Source organism: Gavia stellata, unplaced genomic scaffold, assembly GCF_030936135.1.
Source record: "Gavia stellata isolate bGavSte3 unplaced genomic scaffold, bGavSte3.hap2 HAP2_SCAFFOLD_857, whole genome shotgun sequence".
NCBI classification, from domain to species: domain Eukaryota; kingdom Metazoa; phylum Chordata; class Aves; order Gaviiformes; family Gaviidae; genus Gavia; species Gavia stellata.
Window position 1 is genome coordinate 12,671 of NW_026776679.1, and position 19,561 is coordinate 32,231.

The 19,561-nt window shown below is 65.3% G+C and overlaps 3 protein-coding genes across 3 annotated transcripts; all 3 read right to left on the reverse strand.

Moving 5' to 3' along the window:
* Nucleotides 1-419: 419 nt before the first annotated feature.
* On the reverse strand, nucleotides 420-4,358 carry LOC132321205 (histone acetyltransferase KAT8-like). The gene is given in 13 exon segments (XM_059834769.1): nucleotides 420-608; nucleotides 708-765; nucleotides 767-863; nucleotides 1,334-1,484; nucleotides 1,596-1,689; nucleotides 1,787-1,927; nucleotides 2,005-2,094; nucleotides 2,349-2,513; nucleotides 2,593-2,646; nucleotides 3,308-3,483; nucleotides 3,569-3,643; nucleotides 4,106-4,166; nucleotides 4,227-4,358. Coding segments are annotated over 13 exon segments (1,359 nt in total). The 3' UTR covers nucleotides 420-543.
* Nucleotides 4,359-5,910: 1,552 nt separating this feature from the next.
* LOC132321206 (zinc finger protein 91-like) lies at nucleotides 5,911-14,601 on the reverse strand. The gene is made up of 9 exons (XM_059834771.1): nucleotides 14,589-14,601; nucleotides 13,322-13,893; nucleotides 13,015-13,097; nucleotides 12,174-12,223; nucleotides 10,503-12,092; nucleotides 9,950-10,160; nucleotides 8,392-8,501; nucleotides 7,554-7,631; nucleotides 5,911-6,978 (listed from the first exon to the last, which is right to left on the reverse strand). Exons 1-9 carry the CDS (start codon nucleotides 14,599-14,601, stop codon nucleotides 6,116-6,118), a joined length of 3,570 nt encoding a protein of 1,189 aa, XP_059690754.1. The 3' UTR covers nucleotides 5,911-6,115.
* Nucleotides 14,602-16,514: 1,913 nt separating this feature from the next.
* On the reverse strand, nucleotides 16,515-18,656 carry LOC132321207 (translational activator of cytochrome c oxidase 1). The gene is made up of 5 exons (XM_059834772.1): nucleotides 18,461-18,656; nucleotides 17,895-18,001; nucleotides 17,673-17,806; nucleotides 17,411-17,594; nucleotides 16,515-16,807 (listed from the first exon to the last, which is right to left on the reverse strand). The coding sequence occupies exons 1-5, from the start codon at nucleotides 18,654-18,656 to the stop codon at nucleotides 16,607-16,609; spliced, it is 822 nt and encodes a 273-aa protein (XP_059690755.1). The 3' UTR covers nucleotides 16,515-16,606.
* Between the last annotated feature and the right edge of the window lie 905 nt (nucleotides 18,657-19,561).

A 19,561-nucleotide genomic window follows, 5' to 3' on the forward strand; every position in this document is an offset into this window, starting at 1 on the left:
CACCCAAAGTGGCTCACGGGACTCCAGCTTGGCACCCAAGATGGCTGACAGCACCCAAAGTGGCTCCAAGCACCCCCACTTGGCACCCAAGATGGCTGACAGCACCCAAAGTGGCTCCAAGCACCCCCACTTGGCACCCAAGGTGGCTGACAGCACCCAAAGTGGCTCCAGGCACCTCCACTTGGCACCCAAGATGGCTGACAGCACCCAAAGTGGCTCCAGGCACCTCCACTTGGCACCCAAGGTGGCTGACAGCACCCAAAGTGGCTCACGGGACTCCAGCTTGGCACCCAAGATGGACCACAACACCCACCATGGGCTCTGGATGCCCCTGACGGTTTGTGGCACCCACCATGACCCTGGGACCCCCCCCAACTTGGCACCCACGTGTCCCCCCCCCAATAAACCATCCGAGCACCTCCACCTCCTCCTTTATCGGTTGCGGGGGGGCACCCCAGGGCAGGTGGGGTACATGGGGGCCCCCCCCCAAGTCCTGGCTGGGGAGGCTGAGCCCAGCCACAACTCGCTGCAGCGATGACGCCCTCACTTCTTGGCCACCTTCGCCTGCTTGTGCTTCGGGGGGGCCCAGCGCAGGCAGATGGAGTCGACTGGGAGGGTGGGAGAGAAGAAAGTGGGGGAGTTGGGGGGGGAGCCCCCCAAGTTGGGAGGGTGGGGTTCGTTAAGGGTGGGTGGGGTCAACGACGCACCGGTGATGGGCGGCTTCTTGTACTGGGCGCTTTTGAGGTGCTCCTCCACCAGTTTGGGGGGTGACGCAGATGACGTGCTGCCCCTTCCAGTACTTGACCATGTTGAGGGACTGGAGGGTGCTGATGATGTCGGTCTGGGTGATGCTGGTCATCTGGCTGGGGGGGGACATGGCTGGGGGTTACTGGGAGGACTGGGAGCACTGGGAAGGGGGGGGGGCTGGTGGTCTGGGGGAGGGTTGGCAGGTGGCTGTGGGGGGTAAGGAGGGGCGTTACTGGGAGGCGTTACTGGGAGGCACTGGCAAAGGTGCCTGCGAAATCACACAGGACCCCCAGCAGCATGACCCCGAGTTAGTGGGGTTACTGGAATCACTGGGAGGGGGGGTTACTGGTATTCTTGGGGTTACCGGTCTCACTGAGAGGTTACCGGTCTTACTGGGAGGTTACTGGTCTTACTGGGAGGCTCTCCTTGATGGAGAGGTTGGCCAAGAGGTCTCGCAGGACCTCCAGCGGCACCCACGACCCCGAGTTACTGGAGTTAGTTACTGGGAGGACTCGGGGCCCCGAGTTACTGGAGTTAGTTACTGGGAGGACTCGGGGCGGGGCTACTGGGAGTTACTGGTGCCCACCTGAGGTCCTTGATGGAGAGGGTGCCCCGGAAGTCCCTCAGGATCTCCAGCAGCACCCAGGACCAGTAGCTGCGGTAGCTCAGCTTCCCCAGGTCCGACAGCGGCTTCTCCGGGGAACCCACCGTGCTCTCCAGCTTGGACAGCTCGTAACCTGCCGGGGAACCCAGGCGTCCGGAGGGGACCCCCACCCCGCTCTGGGGACCCCCACGGGGCTCTGGGGACCCCCCACCCTGCCCTGGGGACCCCCCACCCGCCAACTCACTGAAGGCGATGAGGAATTTGCCGTAGCCCCGGCGCTGGTAGGGCGGCAGCGTCAGGATGCAGGCCACGTTGTTGCCATCGGGCGACTCCTTCTCCTGCGGGGTGACGCGGGGGGGTGACGCGCAGGCGTTGGGGGGTGACGCAGGCGTGGGGGGGCGTGACACGTGTGTGTGTCCCCCCAGTCCTGGGTACCTTGGAGAAGTAGCCGACGATGTGGGCGCCTTGTCGGTCTACCTCGGTCAGGAGGTAGAAGACAAAGGGCTCCACGTCGAAGTAGAGCGTCTTGTGGTCCAGGAAGAGCTTGGCCAGCAGGCAGAGGTTCTGGCAGTAGATCTGGGGGGGGTTACGTGACAGCACGTGTCCTCCCGTGTCACCTCCGTGTCCTCCCGTGTCACCCCCACCCTGGGTACCTTGTGGTCTTTGCCGTCCACCTCGTAGACGGAGATGTTGCTCTTGCGGTAGATCTCCCGACCCGGCGGCTGCCGCCACTGGCACTGGCCCTGGGGATGGTCACACGTGTCACCCCACATCACACGTGTCCCCAGGCGTGTCACATGTGTCCCCTACCAGCTGGACCCACAGGTGTGCTCAGACCTCACATCCTCGAGGCGGGCGGGGCTGTCCCGGGCTCTGCGTGTCCCTATGTGTCCCCCACGTGTCTCACACCTCCCCACGTGTCTCACACCTCCCCACGTGTCTCACACCTCCCCACGTGCCATAGGCATGTCACAGGCGTGTCACACGTGTCCCTTACCAGGTGGAGGCGGTAGGTGCGCTCGAACTTCATGTACTTGAGGCAGTACTCGCAGATCCAGAGCTTGGGCTGCTTCCCGTAGTCCTCGGGGAAGGGGGAGAAGTACCAGGCGTCGATCTCGAAGTGTCCGATGTGGATCTTGTCCACGTACTTCACCTTTGTGATCTGCCGGCGCGGGGGGGGGGGGTCACCCCCGGTTTGGGGACCCCCCCAGGACTCCTGGGGAACCCCCCTGGGGACTCACCGCCTCGTGCTCCTTCTCCAGCGCCGCCGTGGTGGGGTCCATCTCGGCGTAGGTCTGCAAGCGGGCTCCCAGTGAGTCCCAGTAACTCCCAGTGCAATCTCTCAGGGACGCTCCAGGGCCTCCCCCGTAACTCCCAGGGCCCCCAACATCTTCCCAGTACCCTCCAGTTGTCTCCCAGCACCCCATAACACCCTCTGGTCACTTCCCAGTGCCCCCAACACCCTCGCAGTTCCTCCCAGCACCCCATAACACCCTCTGGTCACTTCCCAGTTCTTCCCAATGACCTCCAGTCACCTCCCAGTGCCCCCAACACCCTCCCAGTGCCCCCCAACACCCCTTAACACCCTCCCAGTGCCTCCCAGCACCCTCCCAGTGCCCCCCAACACCCCTTAACACCCTCCCAGCACCCCCCAACACCCTCCCAGTGCTCCCTAACACCCTCCCAGCACCCTATAACATCCTCCCAGCTCCCCCCAGCACCCTCCTAGTGCCTCCCAGCACCCCTAACACCCTCCCTGCGCCTCCCAGCACCCCCTAACACCCTCCCCGTGCCTCCCAGCACCCTCCCAGTGGCCCCTAACACCCTCCCAGCTCCCCCCAACACTCTCCCAGTGCCTCCCAGCACCCCTAACACCCTCCCAGCGCCACCCAGCACCCTCCCAGTGCCCCCCAGCATCCTCCCAGTGCCCCCCAGCATCCTCCCAGTGCCCCCCACCTTCTGGACGTGGTTGATCTCATCGTGCTTGCGTTTCTGGTTGCGCGTGATCTTGCGCTCGGGCTGCTCGGCCAGCTCGCCCAGGAACTGCTCCGAGCTCTTCTGCACGGCCTCCTTCAGCGTCTTGGTCAGCGCCAGCCGGTTCTTGTCCACCCACTCATCCAGCCGACGGTTAACTGGGAGCACTGGGAGCTCAGCGAGGGCAGGGGGGATCCTACCGCCTCCCCCCCACCCCTTTTCCCAGTGCCTCCCAGTACTTACAGCCCACGTAGTGGACGTAATACTCCTCGCGCCCCTCCTGCTCGTTCAGGCGGGACTGGATCACCTCTGCCGAGTCTGTGGGAGGGAACTGGGACCAGTGGTCTGGCGGGACTGGGACCAGTTAGCAGCCCGGCAAGCCCTCTCCCAGTTTGGCCTGGTGTGGGGGGATGAGGGGCTGCACTGCTGCTGCCCAGGCCCGCTGTGATGGGATTTATACTGGTCCCAGTTCTCCCAGTCCCACTGCGACAAGATCCACCCTGGTCCTGGTTCTCCCAGTCCCAGTTCACCCCAGTCCCGGTCACGTACTGGTCCCAGTCCCGCTGTGCGACCCCCGCCCCGGCCCCAGTTCACCCCAGTCCCGGTCCCATGCTGGTCCCAGTCCCGCTGTGCGACCCCCCCGCCCCGGCCCCAGTTCACCCCAGTCCCTGTCCCATGCTGGTCCCAGTCCCGCTGTGCGACCCCCCCCGGCCCCAGTTCACCCCAGTCCCGGTCCCGTGCTGGTCCCAGTCCCGCTGTGTGTCCCCCGGCCCCGCTCACGCCAGGTGCCGTCGGCTCGGCGGCACAGGTACGTCTCCCCGATCTCCACCGTCACCTCCGCCTCCCGCGGCGGTGGCGGGGGCGGCGGCGAGGCCGAGGCGGCGGCGGGGGCCCGTCCGACTGCTGCCGCCGCCGCCTCCTCGGGGCCTCCCCCGCGGGGCCGCCCGGTCTCGGGGCTGCCGCCACCCACCGCCGCCTCCGGGACCGCTCCGGGGCCGCCGGCCGGGGCCGCAGCGGCCGTCACCTCCGCCATGTCCGTCCGGCCCGGGCGTCGCGCCGGAAGTGGCGTTAGAAGCGCGACGAAGGTGGCGAGCGCGTGACGCGAGGCGCGCGTTGCTAGGAGACGGGAGTGGGCCGTGAGGGGCGGGGCCGCGCGTTGCTAGGAGGCGGGGAATGAGCCCAGAGGGGCGGGGCCGCGCGTTGCTAGGAGGCGGGGAATGAGCCCAGAGGGGCGGGGCCGCGCGTTGCTAGGAGGCGGGAATGAGCCCAGAGGGGCGGGGCCGCGCGTTGCTAGGAGGCGGGGAGTGGGCCGTGAGGGGCGGGGCCGCGCGTTGCTAGGAGGCGGGAGTGGGCCGTGAGGGGCGGGGCCGCGCGTTGCTAGGAGACGGCTGAGCGCCGTCCCGCCAGCGTCCCCTGGTGCTCCCAGTACCCCACAGTGCATCCAGTGTCCCCCAGTTCCCCCCCAGTGCCCCTCCAGTGTCCCCCAATGACGCCCCAGTACCCTCAGTCCCACCCCAGTGCTCCCAGTACCCCCCAGTCACCCCTCAGTGTCCCTCCAGTGTCTCCAGGGCCCCCCCCACTGCATCCAGTGTCCCCCAGTTCCCCCCCAGTATCGTCCCAGTGTCTCCCAGTGCCCCCCAGTCCCTCCCAGTCCATCCAGTGTCCTCCTAGTGATGCCCCCAGTGGTTCCCCAGAGCCCTCCAGTCCCTCCCAGTGTCCCCCAGTTCCCCCAGGCCCCCCCGCAGTGCATACGGCGTCTCCCAGTTCCCTCCCAGTGTCCCCCAGTTCTCCCCCAGTGTCTCCCAGTGTCCCTCACCGTGCGTCCAGCATCTCCCAGTTCCCTCCCAGTGTCCCCCAGTTCTTCCCCAGTGTCCCTCCCAGTGCCCCCCGAGTCCCCCAGTCCATCCCATGTCCTCCCAGTTCTCCCAGTGCCCCCCCAAAGGCCACCCCCCCCGTGGTGACACTCCAGATCCTTTATTGCCGCCCTCTCGGCGCTAACGAGGGTGCCACAACGAGGGACCGCGGCACGGGGAAGCCACTGCCCCCCCCAAGCCTGGCAGGTCCCCAGGGTGTCCCCAGGGTGTCCCCACGGTGGGGTTCAGCGTGGTGGTCACAGTGCCTGGACACGGCCCACCAGGCACCACGTGCCTTCGTTAATCCCTAACGAGGCTGCCGCCACGATAGAACACGGCACGGAGATGCCACCACCCCGTCCTCTCCTGCTTCGTCCCCAAAGTGTCCCCCGTCCGTCTCCAAGTGGCACCAGGAGCCACACGCCAGGTTCAGCCACAGTAGACACCATGCCACGGTGTGCCACGGTGTGCCACGCTCCTTCGTTAGCTCGTAATGAGGATGCCACGATGACGGACCACACCGTGGAGATGTTGGTGCTCTGCCCTGTCCCGCTGAGTCCCCAGAGTGTCCCCAAAGTGTCTCCGAGGTCCACAGTTTGGGTGCAGACGTAGTGTGATGGTCACGGTGTGGTGGTGAGGGCCACCAGGTGCCATGCTCCTTCGTTAGGCCCTAACGAGGCTGCCACCACGGTGGACCGCGGCATGGAGATGCCACCACCCCATCCTGTCCCGTTGAGCCCCCGCAGCGTCCCCAATCCATCTCCAAGCAGCACCAGAAGCCACGTGCCAGGTTCAACCACAGCATGGTGGCCACCATGCCGTGCTACCGCGCTCCTTCGTTAGGTCCTAATGGGGACACCATGACGACGCACCCCACCACCGAGATGCTGGCGCCCATCCTCTCCTGGTGAGCGTCCCCCATCCACCTCCGAGCATCCTACGGGCCACACGCCGGGTCCTCGTTGGGGTGGACCTTCAGGTGGCGGGTGAACTGGGGCTTGTAGCGGAAGCGCTTGCCGCAGCGCCCGCAGCCATAGGGCTTCTCGCCGGTGTGGATGCGTTGGTGCTTGACCAGGTTGGAGCTGACGCAGAAGCTCTTGCCGCAGGCGCTGCAGCGGAAGGGTCGCTCGCCTGTGTGGGTCCTCTGGTGCTCGATGAGCGTGGAGCTCTGCCCGAAGGCCTTCCCGCACTCCCCGCACCGGTAGGGCCGCTCGCCGGTGTGGGTCCGTTGGTGGGACGCCAAGTGGGTCTTCTTCTTGAAGCGCTTCTCACATTGCCCGCAGGAGAAGGGCTTCTCCCCCGTGTGGGTCCTCTCGTGCTTGACCAAGTTGGAGCTGAGGCTGAAGGTCTTCCCGCAGCGTCCGCAGCCATAGGGTTTCTCCCCGGTGTGGGTCCGGAGATGCTTGACCAGGTTGGAGGTCCGTCCGAAGGTCTTCCCGCACTCGGGGCAGGCGTAGGGCGTCTCGCCGGTGTGGGTGCGGCGATGCTCGGTCAAGGTGGAGCTGCGGCTGAAGGCGCGGGCGCAGACTGGGCAGGCGTAGGGCTTCTCACCGGTGTGGGTCCGGAGGTGCTCGGCCAAGGTGGAGCTCCGACTGAAGCTCTTCTCACATTGGCCACAGGTGAAGGGTCGTTCGCCTGTGTGGGTCCGCTGGTGCTCGATCAGGTTGGAGCTCTGCCCGAAGGTCTTCCCGCACTCAGTGCAGCGGTAGGGCTTCGGCGTTGTCCTGCCGCCTTCCAGGAGACCCAGCAGGTTGATGAAGCCACGTGGGCGACCACCGCTGCGGGCCGGCGCCATGGCACCTGGGAGAGGGGAGAAGAACATCTGTTGGGTCATTGTGCAGCCACGGAGGGACGTTGCCCAAAGGAGAACATCTCCTGCGGGTCATTGTGCAGCCACAGAGGGATATTCTCCAAAGAAGAACATCTCCTGGGGGTCATTGTGCAGTCATGGAGGGATGTTCTCCAAAGAAGAACATCTCCTGCGGGTCATTGTGCAGCCACGGAGGGATGTTCTCCAAAGGAGAACATCTCCTGGGGGTTGCTGTGCAACCACAGAGGGTTATCCCATGCCGGAGACATCTCCCAGATGGTATTTTCTCCACCATCGAGGACTATTCCCAGCAGAAGAGCATCTCCTGGACAATATTTTTCCAGCCAAGCAGGAGAACATCTCCTGGCCACCATTGTCTCTGCCATGGATGAGTATTCCCAGCAGAAGACTGTCTCCTGGACCACGTTTTCCCCATTTTCTTGGGTTTTTTTCCCCAAAAGACCATCTCCCAGGTCCATTTTCTTGGTGTTTTTCCCCCAAAAGACCATCTCCCAGGTGCTCTTCTGGCCACCCACTGGGCTTGTCCCCGTGTCCCCCCGCTCACCTGCGCAGGGGTCCGTGGGGACGCCCCCATCACCCCGGTCCTGGGGAGGACGCTCCTCCCCCGGCTCCATCACGGCAGCTGCGGAAAAGGGGAAAAAAAGCAATACATGAAAAAAAAAAGGCGTCCGCCCGATGCTTTTCACCAAAATCAGGCGTTTTCCCCCCGACATGCACCCCCTCGCCGTTAGTTAATTTGGCAGCCCCCACACCTGGGGGCAGTCATCCCAATTTCCCCCTTTTTCACCCCAGAATACCCCCCATTAGGTAATCCTGCATCTTGAGTCTCAGGATCAATCAGCCTGGTTTCACTGTTTTTCACCCCAAAACACAACCCCCACAATGCGCCAATTTTGCACACCCACATCTGAGAGCCATCAGCCCATTTCGCCCCCTTTTTCACCCCAAAATGTTTTCCCCACAATGAGTTAATTTTGCCCCCCCTCACCTCCGAGCAGCCGGCCCATTTCCACCCCTTTTCACCCCAAAGCACAATCCCCACAGTGAGTTAATTGCCAGCCCCCCCCACCTGAGAGCAATCAGCCCATTTCCCCCCTTTTTCACCCCAAAACACAGTCCCCACAATGAGCTAATTCCGCACACCACCTCCCCCCCGAACCGGGAGGAATCAGCCCAGTTTCCCCCTGTTTCACCCCAAAACACAATCCCCACAATGAGTTAATTTCACAACCCCCCACCTGAGAGCAATCAGCCCATTTTCCCCCTTTTTCAGCCCAAAATGCCCCTCCCTCCGCTAGCTAACTCCCCCCGCCCCACCCCCAGCCCAAGCGGCTGACCTGTTTTCCCCCTTTTTCCCCCCAAAATCTGGGGGGGACCCTCACCCCAGCCCCGGCAGCTCCCCAGCGCCAGCAGGCCCAATCCGTGCGTTTTTCGACCCAAAACGGCGGCGCTTTGCCCGTTCCGGACAATGGTGGCGGGAGAGCGGCACTTCCTGCCGCAAAGGCTCCCGGGGACACGCCAAGCACACGCGTGGCCCTGGGAACATGTGAAGGGACACGCGTGTCCCCTGGGAACGTGTGAAGGGACATACGTGTCCTCTGGGAACACGTGAAGGGACATCTGTGGCCCCTGGGAACACGTAAGGACGACACGTGGCCCTGGGAACATGTAAGGGACACGCATGGTCTTCAGAACATGTAAAGGGACACACATGACCTCTGTGTACATGTAAAGGGACACACGTGGCCCCTGCACACGTGTAAAGGGACACATGTGGCCCCTGGGAACATGCAAAGGGACACGCATGTCCCCTGCACACATGTGAAGGGACACATGTGGCTTCAGGGCACGTGTAAAGGGACACGTGTGGCCCCTGGGAACACGGGAAGGCTCCCCGTAACTCCCCAGTGCCCCCCCAGTCCCTCCCAGTAACCCCCAAATCCCCCCCCAGTGCTTCCCAAATCCCACCCACTGCTCCCAGTAACACCCAGTGCCATCCCAAATACCCCCCCCAGTGCTTCCCAAATCCCACCCACTGCTCCCAGTAACACCCAGTGCCATCCCAAATACCCCCATTAACCCTTCAGTGGACCTTGCGGTCCCTACCAGTGGCCCCAGTACACCCAGTGGCCCCCCCAATCCCTTCCCAGTGATCCCAGTGCCACCCCAAATCCCCCTATTAACCCTCCAGTGCCCCTTGCAGTGCTTCCAGTGCTCCCAGTACCCCCAGTGGGCCCCCCAATCCCTCTCCAGTGCTCCCAGTGGCCCCTGAAATCCTGCCCCGTGCTCCCAGTAACTCCTAGTGTCCCCTGAAACCTCCCTCAGTGCTCCCAGTGCCCCGCAAAGCCACCCCAGTGCTCCCAGTACCCCCAGTGGCCCCCAAACACCTCCCCACTGCTCCCAGTGCCCCTCCAACCCCCACCAGTGCTCCCAGTGCCCCTTCCAGTCCCTCCCAGTGCTCCCAGTACCCCCCAGTGCCCCCTCAAATCCCTCTCCAGTTTTCCCCGTGCCCCCCGAAATCCCACCCAGTGCTCCCAGTAACCCCCAGTCAGGAACCACAGCGGCAGCGTTCACTACTATTTATTGACATACTGTGGGGGGACCCCCCCGGCCCCCCAATCCCTCCCCTACCCAGGAGGGACCGAGGCGTCTGGGGCAGCTGGAAGTCACCCGGCTCCGGCGTTGGGGGACGCGGGGATGGTCCTGGATGGCTGGGTCCCCTCTGTGGGGGGAGGTATGGGGGTCTCACGGGGAGGTGGGGTGGGGACATGGAGGTGGGGACATGGGGATGGGGACCTGGGGATACTCCCTGGGCTGGAGACACGGCTTTGGGGCAGGATGAAGGAGTTGGGTGAGGACAAGATGGTTCTCCAAGATGGAGCCGTGGACCTGGGGCACAATGATGGATCTTGGGATGGTCTTCCAAGATGAAGCCATGGCCTTGGGGTGTCGTGGTGGACCTGGGGCAGGATGAGGATCCCAAGGTGGTCCTCCAAGACGAAGACGTGGTCCTGAGCCAGGATGAGGATCTTGGGGTGGTTCTCCGAGATGAAGCCATGGCCTTGGGGCACCTGGTGGACCTGGGTCAAGACGAGGGATCCCAGAACAGCCCTCCAAGATGAAGCCATGGCCTTGGGGCACCATGATGGACCTGGGTCAAGACAAGGGATCCCGGTACAGTCCTCCAAGATGAAGCCATGGCCTTGGGGCACCATGATGGACCTGGGTCAAGACGAGGGATCCCGGTACAGTCCTCCAAGATGAAGCCATGGCCTTGGGGCAAAATGGTGGACCTCGGCCAGGATGAGGATACTGGTACAGTCCTTCAAGACAAAGCCATGGCCTCAGGGCACCATGATGCACCTGGGTTAAGACGAGGGATCCTGCGATGGTCCTCCAAGACGAAGCCACGGCCTCAGGGCGTGCGGATGGACCTGGCCCATGCCGAGGCACCCCAGCCCGGGTCAACAGCGGGCTCAGGTGAGGTGGGTACGCTGGTGTTTGCTGAAGGCTGAGCTCCACCCGAAGGTCTTGCCGCACTGGGCGCAGCGGTAGGGCCGCTCACCGGTGTGGGTGTGCCGGTGCTCCAGGAGATTGGCGCTCTGCCGGAAGCTCTTGCCGCAGTCCCCGCAGCGGTAGGGCCGCTCGCCGGTGTGGGTGCGCCGGTGCTTGGCCAGGTGGGAGTTTTGGCAGAAGCTCTTGCCGCAGAGCCCGCAGGTGTAGGGTCGCTCGCCGGTGTGGGTCCGCTGGTGCTGGATGAGGTTGGAGCTCTGCCGGAACGCCTTCCCGCACTCGGTGCAACGGTAGGGCCGCTCGCCGGTGTGGGTCAACCGGTGCTTGGCCAGGTAGGAGCCAAGGGCGAAGCCCTTGCCGCAGAGCGGGCAGAAGTGCCGCTCACCCGCCCCATGGGTCCGCCGGTGCTCTGCCAGGTTGGAGCTCTGGCTGAAGATCTTGCCGCACTCAGGGCACTTGTAGGGCTTCTCGCCGGTGTGGGTCACCTGGTGCCGGAGAAGCTTGGAACTCTGCCCGAAGGCTTTGCCACACTCCGGGCACTTGTAGGGCTTGGCAGGTGGCCGGCAAGCCCGGAGGTGCCGGGCCAACCGGCAGCTCCAGAGGAAGGCAGCTCCGCAGTGGGGACATCCCAGCGGCTGCTCTGGCTGGTGGTGCCGCAGCCCGGCGGGCTGGGCGTAGGCTTTGCCGCAAGCTTCGCAGCGGTAGGGCTTGGCCGCTGGACCGTGCCGGCGCCGCCGGTGCCGGGCCAGCTGGGCGCTGCCCTCAAAACGCTCAGGGCAGAGCGGGCAGGCGAAGGCACCAGCGTGGGTCTGCCGGTGGAGGAGCAATGTGCTGCCGTGCCGGAAGGCCTGGCCGCACTCCTCGCAGCGGTGCGGCCGGTCATCGCCGCAGTCATCGCCCTCGCGGTCTTCGGCAGTGTCACCCTGATCCTTGCCATCGCCACCATGATGTTTCTTCCGGTGTCCGGCCAATGCTGCTGGCCGGGGGAACTGCTCGCCACAGTCCCGGCACCGGTGCCCGCCGTGAGCCCCCCGCCGGTGCTTGGCCAGGTCAGAGCTGACGGCGAAGCGACGGCCGCATTCGGGGCAGCCATAGGGTCGCTCGCCCGTGTGGGTCCGCCGGTGGGTGGCCAGGGTGGACTTACGACCGAAAGCCCGGCCACATTCGGGGCAGCCATAGGGCCGCTCGCCGGTGTGAGTCCGCCGATGGTGGACCAAGGTGGAGCTCTGGCTGAAGCGGGCGCCGCACTGCCCACAGCGGAAGGGTTTCTCGCCGGTGTGGGTGCGCTGGTGCTCCAGGAGGGTCGACCCTCGGCTGAAGGCTTTGCCGCACTCGCCGCAGGCGTGGGGCTTGGCTCCGGCGTGGCCCTTGCGGTGTTCCAGCAGGGACGAACTCCAGCCGAAAGCCTTGCCGCATTCCCCACAGCGGTAGGGCCGCTCACCTGTGTGCACCCGCCGGTGCTTCAGGAGGTTGGAGCTCTGAGCGAAGGCTTTGCCGCACTCGCTGCAGCGGTAGGGACGCGGGGTGGCCTCCCCGCTGCCATCTTCAACCTCTTCTTCCTCCTCCTCACCTGCAAGGGAGGGGGATAGCGGGGGTCACCTGTGCCTCAGTTTCCCCAACCCGCACCACCGACACGATGGCGAGGACTCACCTGGTGGCAGCTTGGCGGCGCTGGCCAGTCCTGACGGCAGCGGTGGGGAGCTGTGGAGGAAAATGGGGTTGGCTGGTGGTGGCACCCATGGGGACGTGGCCCTGGGGTGGGGGAGACGCTGGGGACGGTGGTTTTGGGGTGAAAGACATTGGTCTTGGGGTGAAGGAGGTGCTGGGAGTTGGGGGCGTCACCTTGGGGACATCATGTTGGGGGTATTGGTCTTAGAGATGTTGGTCTTGGAGTGAGGGAGACTCCAGGACATGGGGACAGTGGTCTTGGGGACGTGAGTCTTGGGGTGGGGGAGACCCTCGGAGGTGGGACATCACCCTGGGGACAATGCGGTGGCCCTGGGGATGTCCCCAGTGGCCGGGGTCACCCCAGGGCAAAAGGGCCCCGTGTCCTCATCCCCCGTGTCCCCATCCTTGTCTCTGTGACCCAGCCCCTGTCCTCATTCCCATATCATCATGTCCCCGTCCCCATGTCCCCATCCCTGTCCCCATCCCCGTGTCTCCATCCCCGTGTCCCTGTCCCCATCCCCATGTCTCTGTTCCCCGTGTCCCTGTCCCCATCCTCGTGTCCCCATCCCCGTGTCCCTGTCCCCATCCCCGTGTCCATGTTCCCCATGTCCCTGTCCCCATCCCCATGTCCGTGTTCCCCATGTCCCTGTCCCCATCCCCGTGTCCCTGTCTCCATCCTCGTGTCCCCATTCCCATGTCCCTGCCCCCATCCCTGTGTCCCCATCCCCATGTCCCTGTCCCCTTCCCAGTCCCCACGTCCCCACCCACATGTCCCCATCACCGGCCCCCGGCCCCCGTGTCCCCATCACCACCCCTGTCCCCACCTGGTGGCCTCGGGGTCCTCCAGCGGGAAGGGCCCGTTGCTGTCACCGTCCTCCATGAAGTTGGGCACCGACGGGGACTCGTCCTGGGGATGGGATTTGGGGCGGGGGGGGTGACAGGGAGCACCGTGTCATGGGGCGGCCTGTGCCACACGCCTGCCACACGCGTGTGCCCTGGCAGGGGGGAAATCCCCCCCACAGCCCCCAAGGGGGGCAGATCCCGCCCCACAGCCCCCAAGGGGGGGCAGATCCCGCCCCATAGCCCCTATGGGGGGGGCAGATCCCACCCGGTCCCCGTCCCCCTGCTCACCTCCATTGTCCTCTGCCGCGGCGCTGCCCCCCGCCCCCGTCGGGGTTGGGGGTCAGGGGTCAGGGGTCGGGGGTCGGAGGGAGGTGGGATTGGGGGGCCCAGGAGCAGGGTGGGGGTGGGGCCCCTTGGCGGCGCCGGCCCCGGGGGCTGCTGGGAGGACACCCCTTCCTCCACCCCCACGGTCACGTCACCGCACGCGTCACGCGGGGGGACGCGGGGGGAGAGGGGAGCTCGGGGACGGACGCCTGGGTCCTCCACGGCCCGGAGGCCTGGTCCGGCCCAGATGTGTGGGTCCTCTGTGGCCCGGAAGCCTGGTCCGGCCCAGATGTGTGGGTCCTCCGTGGCCCGGAGGCCTGGTCCGGCCCGGAGTTGTGGGTCCTCCGTGGCCCGGAGGCCTGGTCCGGCCCGGAGTTGTGGGTCCTCCACGGCCCGGAGGCCTGGTCCGGCCCGGAGTTGTGGGTCCTCCGCGGCCCGGAGGCCTGGTCCGGCCCGGAGTTGTGGGTCCTCCGCGGCCCGGAGGCCTGGTCCGGCCCGGAGTTGTGGGTCCTCCGCGGCCCGGAGGCCTGGGTCCACTACGGTTCAGACGCCTGGGTCGGCTCGGACGCCTGGGTCCCCCCCGGACACCTGGGTCCCCCCAGGTCCCCCCTGGACCCCTGGGTGGGCCTGGACGCCTGAATCCCCCCCCATACACCTGGGTCCCCCCAGATGCCTGGGTCCCCTCTGGATGCCTGGGTCCCCCCGGGTCCCCCCCGGACGCCTGGGTCCCCCTGAGTCCCCCCAGGACCCCCGGGTCCCCCCCGGACACCTGGGTCCACACTGCCCCTCCTCCCCACCCCTCCCCCCACCTTCTGTCAGGGCTTTCTCCCTCCCCTCCCCCCCCCCACCCTCCTCTTCCTGTCCCTGCCCCCCCACTTCCTCTTCCTCCTTCCCGGACACCCGCGTCCCCTCCGTGAGTCCCTGCGCCGGCGCACCTCAAATTGCCGGATTTCACCCCAATTCGAGGGGCTGGGGGGTGGGGGAGGGGGGCAGGGAGGCAGCCGGGCAATTAGCATTGCAATTAACGGCAGCGGCGACTGCAATCGCGGGGGCTGCAGTTAACGTTGCAATTAAAACCAGCGGCGATCAGCTCAATAATAATTGCGGTTGTGTTAATCGCCATCCGTCGCACCGACTGCAGCCCGGCTCATTAACTGCCCTTTATTGCAATAATGACAATTCGTCGCGTTAATTGCAATCCGCTGCTGTAATTGCAATCATTGCAACTTACTGCGTCGACCCATCGCATTAATTGCAATCCACTGAATTAATTGCAATCTGTGGCATTAATTGCGACTGATGGCATCCGTCGCAAGCCTTAAACTTGTTGCGATAATTGAAGTTCGCTGCATCGCGCCATTGCATTAATTGCAACCCATCGCCTTATCTGCAATTAATTGCATTAATTGAAATTCAAGGCATCCGTTGCAATTCTTAAACCCGCTGCAATAATTACAATCGATGTGGCAACGGAGAAGGGTTGCAATTAATTTCTTGCCAGCCGAACCCGCTGCAAGACTTTGAATTAATTGATCGCTGGGGTTAATTGGGCAGGCAGGATGCCGAAAGGGCCGCGGCAGCGCCCGGCGGAGCGCTACCGCCTGAAGTACAGCCGGCTGCGGCAGGCGGCGCGGGCGCTGGTCTTCGAGAACGGGGCCCTCTGCGACGAGGTGGCCCGGCTGGAGGCCAAGTGCCTACGGGCGCGAGACGAGCGCCGCTTCCTCCTCACCCGGCTCCTCCAACTCCGGGCGATGGCCGGCCCTGAGGAGGTCCCCGGTGAGGTCACTGGCCGCCGGCCTCGCCGCGGCGGGTCCCGGGCCGATGGGTCAAGAGATGGAGGGAAAGATGGGGCGCGGTCAACTGGAGCGAGAGATGGGTCAAGAGATGGGTCGAGGCCAGCTGGGTCAAGAGATGGAGCAAGGGATGGGGCGCGGTCAACTGGGTCAAGGGATGAGTCAAGGCCAACTGGCTCAAGAGATGGACCAAGAGATGAGTCAAGGCCAACTGGCTCAAGGGATGCGTCAAGGCCGGTTGGGTCAAGAGATGGGGCGAGGCCAACTGGCTCAAGAGATGGACCAAGAGATGGTCCGGGAGATGGGTCAAGGTCCAACGGGCCGAGAGATGGGCCGAGAGACAGTTCAAGGACAACAGGGCCAAGGGACGGCCCAAGGGATGAGTCAAGAGATGGATTGAGGCCAACAGGGCCACGGGACAGCCCAAGAGATGACTTGAGGCCAAATGGGCCAAGAGGCGGCCCCAAGTTGGACATGGCGCCCGTGGCCATCTTGAGACCACCTGAGGACACCTCCAGCCCGGCCGGGCCACCAGCGGCCATCTTGAGTCCGCCTCCCCGCCGGCGTGGCGGGGCGTTGACCCTGCCCTTGGCACTGGGGCCTCTGACAGTGTACAGCCTGGGTGTCGGCGGCGTGGGGCCGGGGGCCGTCTTGCCCCTGGGCTTCCGTAGCACCCGCCTCTTCGCCAGCACCTGCCGGCCGGCCCGCCGCTGCCTGTACACCTGCCGGATCGTGGCCGGCCCCCGCTGCGAGATCCTGTCCGAGGACGAGCCTGGGAGGGTGCTGGTGGGCCCCACGCCTGACGTCTGCCACGGCCGGCTCCTCCAGGCCCTGGGGGAGGCTGGGGGGCGGCCCCGGGCGATGCCACCGGCCCCCGGCGCCGGTGCCGACTTCTTTGGCCTCACCCACCCCACTGTCCGCCGGCTCCTCCAGGGCGAGGCCGGGGCCTTCCTCCACCCTGAGGAGGAGGAGGAGGAAGAGGAGGAGGAGGAGGAGGATGACGACGACGACGAGGACGATGAAGAGGAGGAGGAGGAAGAAGGGGCCACCCCCGCCTTCTCCTACGCCGACATCTTCCTCGGCAGCCCCGCCGGCTCCGACGAGTGACCCCCCTGCCCCCGCCCCCCAAATAAACAACTCTGCCCTCTGCTGCCGCCATGTTTGTTGGGGGTGTGTGTGCGCGCACCTGGATGGGGGGCTGGGACTCGCCCGGACGCCTGGGTTCTCCCAGCCCTCCCCTTGGCGGCCATGTCCATTTGCCTAAAGGGTGTGGGGCCAGAGAAGGGGCGTGGCCAAGCCTGCATGGGCAGGGCTATGCTAATGAAGCTCATTGGGGTGGTGGTCTCCCATGGAGGCGGTGGAGCCATGGTCAAAATGGGTTTATTGTCATCACGGGGACAAGATATGGGGGGGAACGTGACCCCCAACTGGTGGGGTCACGCTCCCCCCCCATCTCCTATTGGATGTTGTGGTAGAGGCGGACGACATCGGGGCAGTCGCCGAGGGCCTGGAGGAGGCACTCCGCCTGCTCCCGCGTCCCCTCCGGCAGCGTCACCCGGTCCCTGGGCAAGTACTCGATGGCGGCTGAGAGCGGGCGCAGCCCGGAGGCCTCCAGACGCTCCCGCACGGTCCGCAGGGCTGAGGTCTCACAGATGAACTGTGGGGAACGGCCAACAGCAGTTGGGGACGGTCAAGGAACGGCCAAGGGTGGCTGGGGACGGTCAAGGAACGGCCAAGGGCGGCTGGGGACGGTCAAGGAGTGGGCAGGAGCCATTGGGGATGGTCAAGGCGTGGCCAAGGGCGATCAGGGATGGCCGAGAGCGGTCGGGGACAGTCAAGAGTGCTGGGGGCAACCAGTGGTGGTCAGGGATGGTCCTCAGTGGGGCAGGATTGGCCGTGAGCAGTCAGGAAATAACCAAGGGTGGTTGGGAACAGTCAGCAGCGGTCCGGGATGGTCTTGGATGGGTGGAAGTGGCAAACAGTACTCGGGGAACGGCTGAGAGTGCTTGGGGAATGGCCAAGAGCAGTTGGGGACAAACAACGGTGGTCATGGCTGGTCCGAAATAAACACGAGTGGTCAGGGAACGGCCGAGAGTGCTTGGGGACAACCAGTGGTGATCCAGGATGGTCTTGGATGGTCAGAAATGGCCACAGTGGCCAGGGAACGGCCAAGAGCAGTCAGAGCACCAAGAGGACCACCCCATCCACTCCGAAACCAGCCAAACCCAGCAACCACTGACCCACCACCCTCCTCACCCACCTTCAGTGCCGGCTCCTCCTCTTCCTCCTCCTCCTCATCTGGGCAGACATCCTGGGCCCCGGCCTCCAGCGCTGCCTCCAGTGCCGCCTCCAGAGAGACGGGGCGGCCCTGAAGGTCCCGTGGTCCCACGCGCACCACTCCCTTCTGCTCAAAGCCGTGTCGCGCCCCCTCCGCCATCATTCCCCTGCGGGTACCCGCACCAGACTCAGCCCCGGACGCCGGGGTTCTTGGCCCCAGACGCCTGGGTCCCCCTCGGACTGACCCGTGACGCGTGAGGATGAGCCGGACCTCTTGCTGGCTCCGCCGGGGGTTGTCGGTGAGAACCTCCAGGAGAAGAGCCGAGCCACCGGGACCACGGGCTTCGTAGAGCAGCCGGGCCGCTGCTGCCGATCTCTCCTGGGGCAGGGGGTGCTCAGGGATCTCCCCCAACTTGGAGGGCTCGATTCCCCTGTCCCCCCCCCACCCCAAATCCCCCAGGACCTACCGCGCCATGGATGGCCGCCTCGATGGAGGCCTTGGGCATGTTCTTCGCCCGGCACTGCTCCACCACGTTGGCCAACTGGGCGTTGAGTGCTGGGTCTGGGCCCCCCTCTGCAGGGAGAGGGGGTGAGAGTGGGATCGGGGGGGCCTGGGGAGACCCTCCCCAAATCCCAGAGGATCTGTGGCGGGGTGTGTCTGTGGGACAGGGAGGTCCTGGGGGAGCTGGGAGGGTCTGTGGGGCAGAAGGATCCTGGAGAACCCCAAGAGATCCTGGGGGACGTGGGGCTGAGAGACGTCTGGGATCCCAGGGGACCTGGGCGGTAGGGACATCTCCATGATCCCAGGGAACCTGGGTGGATCTGGGAGCGTGGGGAGATCCTGGGGGAGATCTGTGGGGGCTGAGGGGATGGTGGCGGAGGGGATCTGCTGGGCTGCAAGATCCTGGGGGCACCGGGAACGAGACGCACCCCACCCAGGGATCCCGGGTGGGGAAGGTCTGGGAAGAGCGGCCGGGGTCCCGCCAGCCACGGGACCCCCGTGGGTGGGGATGGGGATCCGGTGGGTCCCTACCGCGGGCGGCGGTGCGCAGCATCAGGCTGAGGCGCTGGAAGAGGCGGCTGCGGGCGACGTCGCGCGGACCCTTGACGTTCCTCACCTTGGACCACCGGTTGTGGCCGGCCCAGGACGGTGACCCGACGTGCAGCGGGCGGCTGGCGGCCACCAGCCGGGGCCACCGGGCCAGCGCCAGGGCCCCGGACGCCGCCATGGGGCTGGGTGCGTGAGCGGGTGGGTGGGTGGGTGGGTGGGGGTGAGAGGGGACCCTCGGGGACACCCCTCCCCCACGACCAGGGGACCCGCCGTCCCAGGGCAGCCCAGCCCCTCCCCCCGCCGCAAGGGCTGCTTGGTAATAACCAGCCCCACCCCCCCGTGACGTCGGGCTTTTATTTGCATCGTCCCACCCCCTTCCCTCGGGGCGGGGGAGGGAAGGAGGCGTGACCAGTGGGAGGGTACTGGGAGGCACTGGCGGGTGCTGGGAGTGGCCAGAGGACCGTATAGCAGCTGTAGGGTGGCCCTATAGACCCTGTAGGAGTGGGGAGGGGCTGCACAGACCCTATAGCAGCTGTAGGGTGGCCCTATAGACCCTGTAGGAGTGGGGAGGGGCTGCACAGACCCTATAGCAGCTGTAGGGTGGCCCTATAGACCCTGTAGGAGTGGGGAGGGGCTGCACAGACCCTATAGCAGCTGTAGGGTGGCCCTATAGACCCTGTAGGAGTGGGGAGGGGCTGCACAGACCCTATAGCAGCTGTAGGGTGGCCCTATAGACCCTGTAGGAGTGGGGAGGGGCTGCACAGACCCTATAGCAGTTGTCAGGTGGCCCTATAGACCCTGTAGGAGTGGGGAGGGGCTGCACAGACCCTATAGCAGCTGTAGGGTGGCCACATAGACTCTATAGGCATCATCATGTCCCATGTCACCTTGGGACACGGTGACGTCCCCATGATGCTGAATGGTTGGTGGCCACCATCCTGGTGTCACCTTGGGATGTGCCACGTCTGTTTGATGCCAAACGGCTCATGGCCACCATCCTGGTGTGACCCCCAGGCCCTTGCAGGTGCGGCCATATCCTGCCCGCTCCCCTCACCAGTGCTTGACCCCACCCTGTCACCCAAA

What these genes read in the sequence shown, in the direction of transcription:
- LOC132321206 (XM_059834771.1), bottom strand. An exon ending in CGCGGCAGAGGACAATGGAG is followed by an intron (nt 13,098 to 13,321) that starts GTGAGCAGGGGG and finishes TCCCATCCCCAG; the next exon opens with GACGAGTCCCCGTCGGTGCC. An exon ending in CCCCACGGACCCCTGCGCAG is followed by an intron (nt 6,979 to 7,553) that starts GTGAGCGGGGGG and finishes CCCCTCTCCCAG; the next exon opens with GTGCCATGGCGCCGGCCCGC.
- LOC132321207 (XM_059834772.1), bottom strand. Translation starts at nt 18,656, where the DNA reads ATGGCGGCGTCCGGGGCCCTGGCGCTGGCCCGGTGGCCCCGGCTGGTG. An exon ending in GCTGCGCACCGCCGCCCGCG is followed by an intron (nt 18,002 to 18,460) that starts GTAGGGACCCAC and finishes CTCTCCCTGCAG; the next exon opens with AGGGGGGCCCAGACCCAGCA. An exon ending in CTCATCCTCACGCGTCACGG is followed by an intron (nt 17,595 to 17,672) that starts GTCAGTCCGAGG and finishes GGGTACCCGCAG; the next exon opens with GGGAATGATGGCGGAGGGGG.